This window comes from Crotalus tigris, unplaced genomic scaffold (assembly GCF_016545835.1).
Source record: "Crotalus tigris isolate CLP2741 ecotype Arizona unplaced genomic scaffold, ASM1654583v1 scf7180000018549.3470463, whole genome shotgun sequence".
Lineage (NCBI taxonomy): Eukaryota > Metazoa > Chordata > Lepidosauria > Squamata > Viperidae > Crotalus > Crotalus tigris.
The window spans coordinates 2,052,371-2,064,022 of NW_024097072.1; the positions used below are offsets into that span (position 1 = coordinate 2,052,371).

Below are 11,652 nucleotides of genomic sequence, written 5' to 3' on the forward strand. Positions count from 1 at the left end.
CGCTTAGATGTTACCGAAAGTGAGCGGGCGGCCATATAAATTTTCTAAATAAATAAGGAAATAAATAGAAATATTAGAACCACGTAGAAGATTGTGTGTAGAGGACTGTACTAAGTGCATGCTTTGAATCATAGCGTCAATCATTTTTAATAAGGTGACTTTGTTCGCAGTTTCGCATTCTCTCCTCCGAACGGGATAGCTCACTCTCGCTCATTCAATACAACGTAGCTCAGCGTCCGCCCGCGACAAAGATGGCGGTTTCCCTGCTGGCTTTCCCCCTGTGAGAAGGGAGGGGCGGGGCGGAGAAGAAGCCATTTGCCCGCGACAAGCATGGCGGAATGCGGAACACGTGGGAGCGTGGGCCAAGATGGCGGCCGAACGGCGTGCGCATGCGCCCTAAGTGGATCCAAGTTTGCAGGGCCGGCGGAGAGGCCTGAACGGTCCGGGCAACCTGAAGCGTCGGCCGGGAGAGGAGAACGAGGCGAGGGGGCGCTTTCCGTAAGGGCGGTGTGAACGGGAAGAGGGGAAGACACTGCCGAAGCCCTCAATGACGGGGGTGGGTGGGGGTGTGGATTAGCATCCCTGGTGCTTCTCCTGGTGGCCTTCAGTCCTTGCTGTAGTCCAGGAGAGGCCTGTACCGTCTCTTTTCGGCGCTAGCCGGATGCGTGGGACGACGAGTCCCATTCTCCGCAGCGCCCTTCCCAAGTATGGGAGCATTATGGCTTCCACTGGTACCCCATGCAGGGTGGGGATGATGGGATCAGTAATCCGTGGGGCTAGGGGCCCGAGGTGGGTTGGCACCATTCCCACGGGCAGAGTCGGCGCCCCACATATTTCCTTGCCTTCAGAAGTTGTGGGTACTTCATCACAGGAAGAGATTGGACAGCCACTTGTAAGAAATGTGTCTCCTGCTTGAGCAGGAGGTTGGACTAGATGACCTATAGGGTCCCTTCCAACTCTGTTCTGTAATTCCTTCAGAGGTCTGCCGTGTGTTCTTTCATGTGCTGGGTGGGCATCCTGAGAGGATGGCTGGTGTGGGTGAGATTTCTGCAAGCAGCTGGTCCCCATGGAAAAAGCACAAGGAAGACATCTGAAGGAAATGTGTGGGGTGTTGGCTCTGAACGTGGGAACGGTGCCCTGCCCCACAGACTTCAGATCTCATCATCCCCAACCCACATCGGGTCCCGGTGGGGGCTGCAGTGGTCCCACACCTCAGAAAGGTGTTGCAGAGAATGAGATCCATTATTCTGCGTATCCGTGGAGCAACTGAGAAGTTTCATCTTTGTTTGAAGGTCTTTTCAGCTAACTCGTCTTCTGTTTGGCAGGTCCTGCAAGATGTCCGAAGGAACGTCAAGTGGCGATCCTGAGAGTGCCCGGCCAACGCTTCCTGCTGCTCGAGGATTAATAGGGAGAAGGACTCCTGCGCCAATCTCGGCAAGCCGCCTGCCCTCCATCCGCTCCCGAGACCTTACTCTTGGTGGGGTCAAAAAGGCAAGAATCTCTTGCTAAGGAAGTACCTTGCAGCAGTATTTTTTATTCCTAGGATGCAGTTAGTCTGGTATGGTGGTGAACGCACCAAGCCAAAAAATGGAGACCATGAGTTCTAGTCTTGCTTGGGCGCAAAGCCACCCGGATAATCTTGGGCCAGCCTCTCTCAGTCTTAGGAAGGAGGCACAGGCAAAATCCCTTCTGAAAAACCTTGCCAAGAAAAGTACAGGGACTAGCAGTTGCCAGGAGTCAACACTGACCTAAGACATGCACTCTGAGATGGTATAGGTTCTCCTGCTTGAGCTGGGGGCTGGATTAGAAGACCTCCAAAGTCCCTTCCAGTTCTTTTCTCATTCGCACAGTAGGATAAGTTACGGTTGCCTCATTCACAGACTTACTATGGCTCTTTAGAAATTGTACAGGTTACAACCATTTGTTTAGTGACCATTCAAAGTTACAACAGCACTGAAAAAAGTGAGATAAAACCATTTTTTCACACTTAATGACTGTTGCAGCATCCCCATGATCACATGGTTAAAATTTGGGTGTTGGCTTGCATTTATGATGGTGGCTATTCCTTGTTCCAGGCCTCAAGTGACATGAGAGCTGATGAGTTATTTAGCTCAGAGAGACAATTCATCACCAAATCTCCATTCAGTGAAAAACCAGAATATTAAAGCCAAACATGCTGACTTTTAATTACAAGATAAGGCCACTTCTTTTCAAGAAAATCAGGATCTCTTTATTTCTAAATATGCAGCACAGATGCTTATCTGCATGTTCATAGATTGCTGTAGTTGGCAAAACACTTTTGGTCATTATTGAGCTAGAAGAGCAGAGAACCAGGAAGAATGTTAATAATCGTGACAGATGGGAAACTGCTGACTTTGGAGTTTTAATTCATTAAACGTTGATCTCATTCAGTTTGGTAGCATCGATGCCAGTAAACTTTTTAAAAACAGAAACAGGCTATTCTCAGGATTCTAAATGTTCCCTTTGTTTCTTTGAATTGGTTATGCAATAAGCAAGCTATCTGGAGGATTGCGAAGTGGCTGCTTATGTTAAGGATATTTGATTCTATATATAAACATATTTTTGTGATACAGAGTGGTCAATTTTACTTGATGTCTTCTGATGCTAGTATTCAAATATTTTGAGACGTTGGTATTTATTTTGGAAAGAGAACAAAGAGAACATGTCCATGTTCGATTGAACTGAAAGCATAACTTGAAGCCAAGAGTTTAATACTGTAGTCATAAGGAATGCAAAATACTTTTGGGGCCCTAAATATTAAAACATGTTAAAAGAAATATCTTCTCCAAGCAATGCAACTATGAAGAATGCTAAAAAATATTCTCTTCCCACAGAAATGTGAGAATCTCAATTATATTTATTAATTTTATAGTATAGCTTACTATTGTGTCGAAGTGAGACGGGTAATTATATAAATCAAATCAAATAAAGATTGGAGTTTCAATTTTAGCACACTATGTACTCTGAGGAATGTCATAAACAAAACACTGTGCCTAATCTATGTTTGTTCTCTTGTCTCCTGTTTTTCTTTTTTTGTTTGTTTTTTAGAAAACCTTTGCCCCTAACATTATTAGCAGGAAAATCAAAGAAGAGTAAGTTCCTTTCAATGCTGTTTTTATGGAGTGTATTAATATGAAGGAATGCTTAATGGTCAGTAAAGAACTGAGAGGATCTGTTTCAGCCCTAACCCGAAGTTATCCAATGAATCTACCTCCTGAGTTGCTATATTTTGACGCTATTTGTTCAACCTATAATTTTGCACTAAGGTGTTGCTTGGCTTATTTAGTCAACATTTCCTAAGGTATTATTTGAGAAGAAATTAATATCATTTAAAATCATACTACCCCTGTCCTTACCAAAATATAGTTCTCGTACTGTGCTTATCTGTTGTTTTATCAGCTCTCTTTGAATAACATACGTGGTTGGCAGGGGTGGTTATTATAGTGTGTTTCTCATTTGCTCAGGTAACCACTTGTTAATAAACAATTAAAACTGCATGTTGATTTTTGTGGAAAGATATATAGGTCTTCAGAATGCCTGCGTCTTTTTTCACAAAAATCCGTTTTGTTCTTTTCATTTATATATCCCAAAGTTGGTTTTTTTTTTTTTTTTCAAAAGACAACTAGACTTGGTTGGCGTTTTCTTTGAAAATGTTTCGTTTCTCATCCAAGAAGCTTCTTCAGTTCAGAATGGAAGAATCTCGGATGAGAAGCAAAACGTTTTCAAAGAAAACACCAAGAAAATCCAGTTGCCTTTTTTGGGGGGGGGGGGGGAACACCTTTGGGACAACCATGATTTGGAAGATTGAGAATCTCTATAGATACTTACATTTATATAGTTCCTTTCCTTTCCTTTTTTCCCCTCTCAACTGCCAGGTACTTAACTGCAACTATCAGCTATCTATCCATTCCTCAACTCTATCATTTGCTCTTTTAGCATGTCTGAAAGAGGTTCAGTCCTTATAAAGCTAGAGATGTAGGAAACTTCTGAATATTTTGGAACCTTTTAAATCCTAAAGACATAGGTCTCTAGCTCTCGTTGAGCAATTGATTACATAGTTTCTGGTTTGTTTGTTTTTTCTCTGTTTAGGCCCAAAGAGGACCTTTCTGTCACAAAAGAGAAGAAGGACCGGGATCGAGATCGGCAGAGGGAAAGCCATGGACGAGGCAGAGGGAGGCCAGAAGTTATTCAGTCTCACTCCATCTTTGAGCAAGGCCCTGCAGAAATGATGAGGAAGAAAGGTTTGGGAATGATTTAAGTTGGGGCAGTCCAACGGCTACTCTGTGGGCTTTTTAATTTTCACTGTGAACTCATAAAGCTTTCCTTAAGACTCTTAGCCGGCGGGTTCCCACCCCACCAGCATCAGGTATTACAGTACGCAGGTACTGTAGACTTGTAAAATAAGATGGGATAAATTAGTAAAATTGGAATGTGCTGAATCTGATGGAAAGCTTTTAAGTTGTGATAAAGTACTTAGTGCATCTTGAGGGGTGGTGTAGAAATCCTCAGCATCAAAGCTGGTTGAGAAAGTCCATCAGAGATGGCAGTGTTCGGTGGGGGGCTATTTGGGAGGAAGTGGACAAGATTCTCTGTGACATCAATTCTGGCACCTGCAGACTAGATTCCCATTTTTTGTTTGTTTGTTTGTAAAAGCTACCAGAAGGTGACAGGAAGCTAGGATAGGCTCAGTACTTAATTCATCCTTGGGTGAACAAGTGATGCTCCCTTGCCCAATAACTCTTGGTCAAACAAGACATCTTGCAAAGCTGTTAATTTGTCTCCAGCATGTTGCATGAACACAGAACTATTCCATTGATCATCAATTAATCACACCTTTCTCCAGGAACCTCTTTTTTCCTTATTCCTTCTCCCTGACTCATCTTCTCTTTCCTTGTTTGCATAAACCTGGATGTGTCCGCCGGTGATTCTAGTAAAGCTTTTTTTGACTTAACTCTCAACGAAATGTCTGGTGTGGGTGACTTGACAATCCCAGGCTCTTCTCAGCTGGCTACCATAAAGTTGCATTGTGAGATGTGTAACGTGCAGTGCTGTTCATCTTGCCTTCTGTGCAGGTACCTGGGATAAGTCGGTGGATATGTCTGATTTTGGCCCATCCCACATCATCAACATCAAGAAAGAGAAGAGGGAGACAGATGAAGAGACTAAGAAGATCTTGCGCATGTTGGAGAAAGATGATGTGAGTTTGAGAATGGCCACATTTGGAAAAAACCATCCATAAACTGCCCAAATAATATGAACTTGATCATTATAGGACTCAGCCTCTAAGGCAGTGGCCCCCAACCTTTTGGGCACCGTGTGCCAGTTTCGCAGAGTGGTTTTTCTGCGGACGGAGGGTGGGTGGCGTGGTTTCACATTTTGCCTATATCCCACATGTGCAGGGATGGGGCTTCGCTTGTTTGCACAGACCGATTCCTCGCAGGCCGCGGACTGGTGCAGGTCCATGGACTGGGGGTTGGGGATCTCTGTTCCAATGCCCCAGTCTTAGGCCTTCAGCTGGGTTTTATAAAACCTTTTCGCTTTAGGCCTCCACCGCCATGTGCAAAAAAAAAAAAAAAAAGGTTCAATCAGTCAATTTCAACTTCTCGCGGGGAAAAAAAAGATCTTGCAAAGTTGGAATTGATTGATTGAACTTTTTAGTCCCACCCAGTCTGCTGTTACCACCCCAGCCACGCCCACCCAATGGGCCACGCCCACCCAATGGGCCACACCCACCCAGCACCCGATGATGCATAAGTGGGTTTTGGGTTACAATTTGGGCACTCGGTCTCTAAAAGGTTCGCCATCACTGCCCCCGATCATCATTGTCCAAAAAACAAGACTCCTGGGATAGCGTGTGAAATAGTCTCCAGGAACGGTCCTTTTCTTTAACCGGCCGTTTTCTCTTTCGTTCTTTGGTCCCAGTTCCTGGATGACCCAGGCTTGAAAAATGACATTCGAAACAAGCCAGTTCAGCTGCCTCTTGCACATTCTGGTTGGCTTTTCAAGGAAGAAGGGGATGATCAAGAGGACAGCAAGCTATTGAACGCCGGCCACAAAGAGGAGGAGGAGCTGGAAACAGACGTATCTTCGGTGAAAGGTAGGCGGCTCACGCTGACTTGGAGCAGATGAGTCAGCAGATAAAGTGGTCATTTTGCAGCCCTGGCATTGTATGTAATGTCATTTCCTGCAAGAAGAGAAGAGTTGGGGCACGTGTGATGGTGGGGAGTTACGAAGGGGACAGACCGTGAGATACAGCTGTAGTCATTTGGTATCCTGGTCTCCAGCAGCAGCCCTGTGGCTGCTGTAGAAAATGGGATGCTGAACCAGCTGGACTCATGTTCTGATTGCTCAAGGCAAAGAGCAGTCATGTTGCAGCTGCTGTGCCAAAGGACAGTCATGCTGTCCTTTGCCTACTTGTCTACTTGTGACGCAATTCATCAAAAGCAGCCTTCCACTTCTGCCCTAGTGCATCTCGCGAGCTCTTAACGTCTTCTCACGGCTTGCTATAAAAATGGTCCTTACGTACGTACAGGTAGTCCTCAACTTACAACAACTCACGTAGTGACCGAAGTTACAAAAGCACTGGAAAAAGCCACTTATGGCTATTGGCTTACGACACGACCATTACAGCGTCCCCAGGGTCATGTGATCAAAATTTCGACGCTTGGTATAACTGACTCATGACGGTTGCAGTGTCCCAGGGTCATGGGATAACCTTTTGCAGCTTTCTGACAAGGCCAGTGGGGGAAACCCGGTTCGCTTAACAAGCATGTTACTAATTGGACAACTGCAGGAAAAGTCGTAAAATAGGGCAAAACTCACTTAACAAATTCTCACTTTGGGCTCAGTTGTGATTGCAAGTTGAGGACCACCTGTACAGTATATAAAGGAAGAGTTCTGGCACAAAGCCTAAGCATTGATGCTCCATTTTTCAAATCTCAGTCGGCTGGAGCTTGCAATGCACTGAGCTGGCAGTATAGCTTTAGGACTGTGTAACAGCTCTAGTGATCCTGACTCACTCACTCTCTCTCCTCCTCTCTGTCTCCTCTCCTCTCTCTCTGTCTCTCTCTCTCTCTCTCCTCTCTCTCATCTCTGTCTCTCTCTCTCTCCTCTCCTTTCTCTATCCTCTCTCTCTCTCTCTCTCTCTCTCTCCTCTCTCTCTGTCTGTCTCTGTCTCTCTGTCAGTGAAAGAAGAACCCCATGATGAAGAGGAGACGCCACGTGCCCAGGCTCCAGCACCCACAAAAATCCCTCCTCCCTTTCCTCACGATGTCTCCCTTGCGGAACTGCTGCCCAGGTTGAGCCTTTCCAAGGAGGAAGATTTGCTGTTCCTGCAGCTGCCAGACACGCTCCCGGGACAGCCGCCCACCCAGGACACTAAGCCGCTGAAAACAGAAGTGCAGAATGAGGATGGGCAGATGATGGTGATAAAACAGGAGAAGACCCAGGTGCGGCTCCTGCTGAAATAAGCGGCAGGAATCTGCAGACGCTCCCGTGGTGCGTGTGGCCTTTGTGGCTGCAAACGGAGACCTGGAAGTCGGTCTGAGGGAAGCCAGGATGTTGGCATTTCTGTACAAAAACAACCATGGTCTAGCCCAGGGGTAGGCCCCCTTGGCCCCCTCATGACTTGTGGACTTCAACTCCCAGAATTCCTGAGCCAGCATGACTCAGCTTGGAAACCTCTCCTTTTCCCCTCAGCATGGCTGCCTCAGGAATTCTGGGAGTTGAAGTCCACGAGTCATAAAAGAGCCAAGGTTGCCTACCCCTGGTCTAGCCGTTGATTACAAATGTATATTTTGAGATAGGATGGCAATGCTAGAACCTAAAGGATTTCCCCAGAGTTGGGTTTTTATCAGCATAATTATCCTATAATTAGTGGAAGCTAAGGAAAAATGAATTTTTTCCTGTTTTGTTTCTATAGGACTCTTGGCATTCAGCTCGTCTTGTCCGGACACAGAAAATAGGATTGTTATTATATTTTAAGGGAGACATCTAATCTTGATTTCTTCCTCCTCCTAAACTTGTCCACTTCTGCTATTCCAGGAGGCCAAGGAAGCAGAGAATACCTGCACTCTGGGGGACCTCTCAGAAGGGCAGGTGGGGAAGTTGCTGATCCGCAAATCAGGGAAAGTGCAACTTGTTCTTGGCCAAGTGACTCTTGATGTAACCACGGGAACCCCCTGCTCATTTCTTCAGGTAGGCCTTCTCTTGTGAGACGGGGCTGCCCTTCAGAGACCATTTCAAACAAGAAGGGTTCAGGGCCTGTGTGTCTGGGAATAGCAGTTGCAAGAAACAAGCAGCTAGCAAAAGGCTGGTGTGACACCTCGTCCCAAATGCTGCAGTCAAACCGCTGTTGAGATGGTTTGGGAATATTCGTGCTCTCAGGGTCTGCTCTCGGTTTAGGGACTTAATAGCCCTTAAGACTGATGGGAGAATCTTAATGGATATATCCTATTTGGTCCCATGCGATTCCAACTGGCACCAGAGAGCCCTGAGTTGTTGTCTGTAGGTTTCCCACAAGACCTCTGTTTAAGTCGGGTGTGTCCAACCTTGGCAACTTTTAAGTTGGATAGAGCATGGCTGGCTGGGGAATTCTGGGAGTTGAAGTCCACAGGTCTTAAAGTTGCAGAGGTTGGACATCCCTGCTTTAAGTGGACAGCTTGAAAATATAGAGAAACCGTATACATGCAAATACCCTTCCAAAAAAAAAAAAAGCCGTGCACTAGAGCAGGGGTAGGCAAGCTTGGCTCTTTTATGACTCATGGACTTCAACTCCCAGAATTCCTGAGCCAGCTGGTGGATGAACACTGATGACAGCTCCTTGCTCAAGGTCAGCTTGGTGCCAAAACTGGGTCTAGATCAGCAAGAAAAATGCACGGAATACTCAGGAATCAAAATATCCAGATAAATTGCTAAGATTGAGAAATGATGGTCTAGATCAGGGGTTCTCAACCTTGGCAACTTTAAGACTTGTGGACTTCAATTTCCAGAATTCCTCAGCCAGCAAAGCTGGCTGAGGAATTCTAGGAGTTGAAGTCCACAAGTCTTAAAGTTGTCAAGGTTGAGAACCCCTGGTCTAGATTAAGGAATAATTAAGTCTCGCTGGCATGGAAAAGGAGTGAGGAGTTAAACAAGTATTCTTGTTTATTATTATTATTCTTATTTTTTTTTAAATTCTGATGTTAGCCCCAAGCTTTCAGGATAGAGCAGGTTTTTGTTTTGTTTGGCTCTGGCCTAATTTAAATGACTGAGAATTGTTTATATTTCTAAAGGGCTTTTGCATGGGGGGAAATCAGCAGACAGAGCGCCTGACTGAGACCTGTTACTGAGTGGGTTTATGCTGACCCTCAAAATCCGTTTCACAAAATCTCTGGCTACTTCAGACCTGGAAAGGTTCCTTGATTGGACCTCGATGCTTGCTTACTGTTTACTTTGGGGGAGCTTTGGAGTAATTGTTCTTTTCTCTTGGTCTTGCAAAGGAGCTGGTCTCAGTCAGCATCGGGGACAATCGGAGTGGCGAGATGATCGTCTTGGGCCACGTGAAGCACAAGCTGGTTTGCGCTCCAGATTTTGAGAGCTTGCTGGCATACAAGCGTCGATAGAGCTGCTGTGAAAGCTCTTTGATGGAGTAGCTGGTTGTCCTGCCTGACAACAACGATTTGGGCTCTCCAAAAGTGCCCGTTCCTAAGTTGATGAAGACAGATATGTTTCTAGGAAGACTGTGCTAGACGAGATTGGCAACGTTTGCGGGAATGAGACTGACCCAACATCTTCCGTTGGAGATTATCTGGCGGTCTAGAATCTCTGAAGTTAAGGCAAAGGGTCCCGAGGACTTGCTGCGTCCTTCCTCCCAGTTCCATGCAGGATGTGACCTGCACCCTTGTAATGACTTTAATAACTTAATTGCGCACACTATACCTGGTGTATAGTATACCCAAAGAGAGATTGGAAAGATGTGAGCCTTGGAGCCAAGATGGCCTGTTTGGCAGCTGTTTCCTGCAGATGCTAGAGAAGATGTCACCGTTCCAAACATCTGTAGGAGATTGTACAATGATGCCGTTTCTCTTTCGCCTTCCGGATGTTAACCTACCACACACACTGCAGTAGGAGAAAAGGTGTGAGGGGTTTGGGAAGACACATTAGACCATCTCTTTGGCAGTGAGATACCCCGTACGCCTCTGTTGCCCAGAACATCGGCAGACTTCTTTTATAAATGTAGAAGGGAAAGAGAAACACCTCACGCTTTTAATCTGGCTTTCCTTCCGTCCACTTGATGCGGCCAAGCATCGCTGTACTTGTTTGTCCTCAGTGAAAGATTCCTGCAGTGGTAGGAGCGATGAAAGGTGCTGGATGATAGTTCCTCTGTCTCTCAACAAGGGATCAGTTTTGTCATCAGAAAAGCTTATTCTGATCATTGTAGCCAAAATCTTTGTACCCACACTTCTGTTTGTTTGCCTGTCTGCCTGCCTGCCTGCCCCCCCTCTCTCCCCCCCCCTCTCTCTCACACACACACACTTATTGAGGAATTCAATGCTCTGGCTTAAAATGATTTTCCTTTCACACCCTCCCTTGGACTTTGGACACGATCGCAAGAAAGTTGTGATTTGCTTGTCTTCGTTATCTTGCTTTGCCAAAGAGGACAATTAAGTGTTCAAAGATTTTTTACAGAGCAGCAGTTAAAGTATTTACTCTGCTCTGGGTTTTGTTCTTTACAGCAACTGGGACATCATAAACCTGAGAAAGCTCATGGTAGCATTTACTGCAAAGATTAGTCCTCTGTTGAAGCATTTTTTTTTTCCAACTGGGTGCCTTTATTTGATCCTGGCGAAGGAAAATTTGGAGAGAGCAGCAACTTCGTGGTCAACTTGTTGGCGTTTATTTATCCCCTGTATATCTGTAAATAAAAGTGGAGTGGAATGATTCTGGGTGTACAGTCCAAAGAATCTGAATACGTTTGCACTTAGAAGCTATGAAGTAAAGAAACGGGAAAGACATTTTCATCTCACCTGTCAGCGGACACTGAGGCAGTCCAGTCAAACTTGACATTATTTGTCAAGTGCCTGGGAAATCAGGAGATTCGGGCGTTTCAAAGGAGTACAAAGATTTATTGCAAGCTTAAATTCTACAAAAATCTGGCCAACTAATGGTCAAGGGAAATGAGCGGGAGATAAGAATAGAAGGCATTCAAGCTGGGCTGGACTTAGATCTTTTGTGGATATGTAGAGGGGCTTGGCCTGGTCATCTACAGTATTACTTATAAAGAGAACAACTTAAGGCAGCATGTTAACCATGTGCAAATATTAATTGATTGAAAATGACAGAGAATCTGGCACTCGTAGCAAAAGCAGCGTTGGGACAGGGGAGTCAGAGATACTTTGTGATCATTGGGGGAAAAAGAGAGAACTAGTGGAGCCAGAAGAAAAAAAGAGAAGAAGTAGGAACTCTTGAGAATCAAAAAGTGCCTGTCCCAGCTGCTTATAAAAAAGTCTTTAAGGTATTATATGAACCTTTTTATTTTTGACCTATCAGAATCAGAAATGTATTTTTTATCAGTGGATGTTTTATTTAGTTTGATTACAGAAGGCAATATTAATACAGTAGACCTCCATGTTTCCTGAGACAGCCAGGCCA

General features: G+C 45.2%; 1 protein-coding gene across 2 annotated transcripts; it reads left to right on the forward strand.

Annotated features, from left to right (window-relative positions):
- Positions 1 to 210: 210 nt before the first annotated feature.
- Positions 211 to 10,943, forward strand: POLR3D (RNA polymerase III subunit D). Of its 2 annotated transcripts, none has more exons than XM_039354270.1 (9): positions 211 to 481; positions 1,326 to 1,491; positions 3,070 to 3,113; positions 4,111 to 4,262; positions 5,094 to 5,218; positions 5,944 to 6,118; positions 7,207 to 7,469; positions 8,065 to 8,217; positions 9,501 to 10,943. In XM_039354270.1, the coding sequence occupies exons 2-9, from the start codon at positions 1,336 to 1,338 to the stop codon at positions 9,621 to 9,623; spliced, it is 1,191 nt and encodes a 396-aa protein (XP_039210204.1). In that variant the 5' UTR covers positions 211 to 481; positions 1,326 to 1,335; the 3' UTR covers positions 9,624 to 10,943. The 2 variants fall into 2 exon arrangements, with proteins under 2 accessions (XP_039210204.1, XP_039210203.1); XM_039354269.1 differs by having other exon boundaries at positions 217 to 498.
- Positions 10,944 to 11,652: the final 709 nt, after the last annotated feature.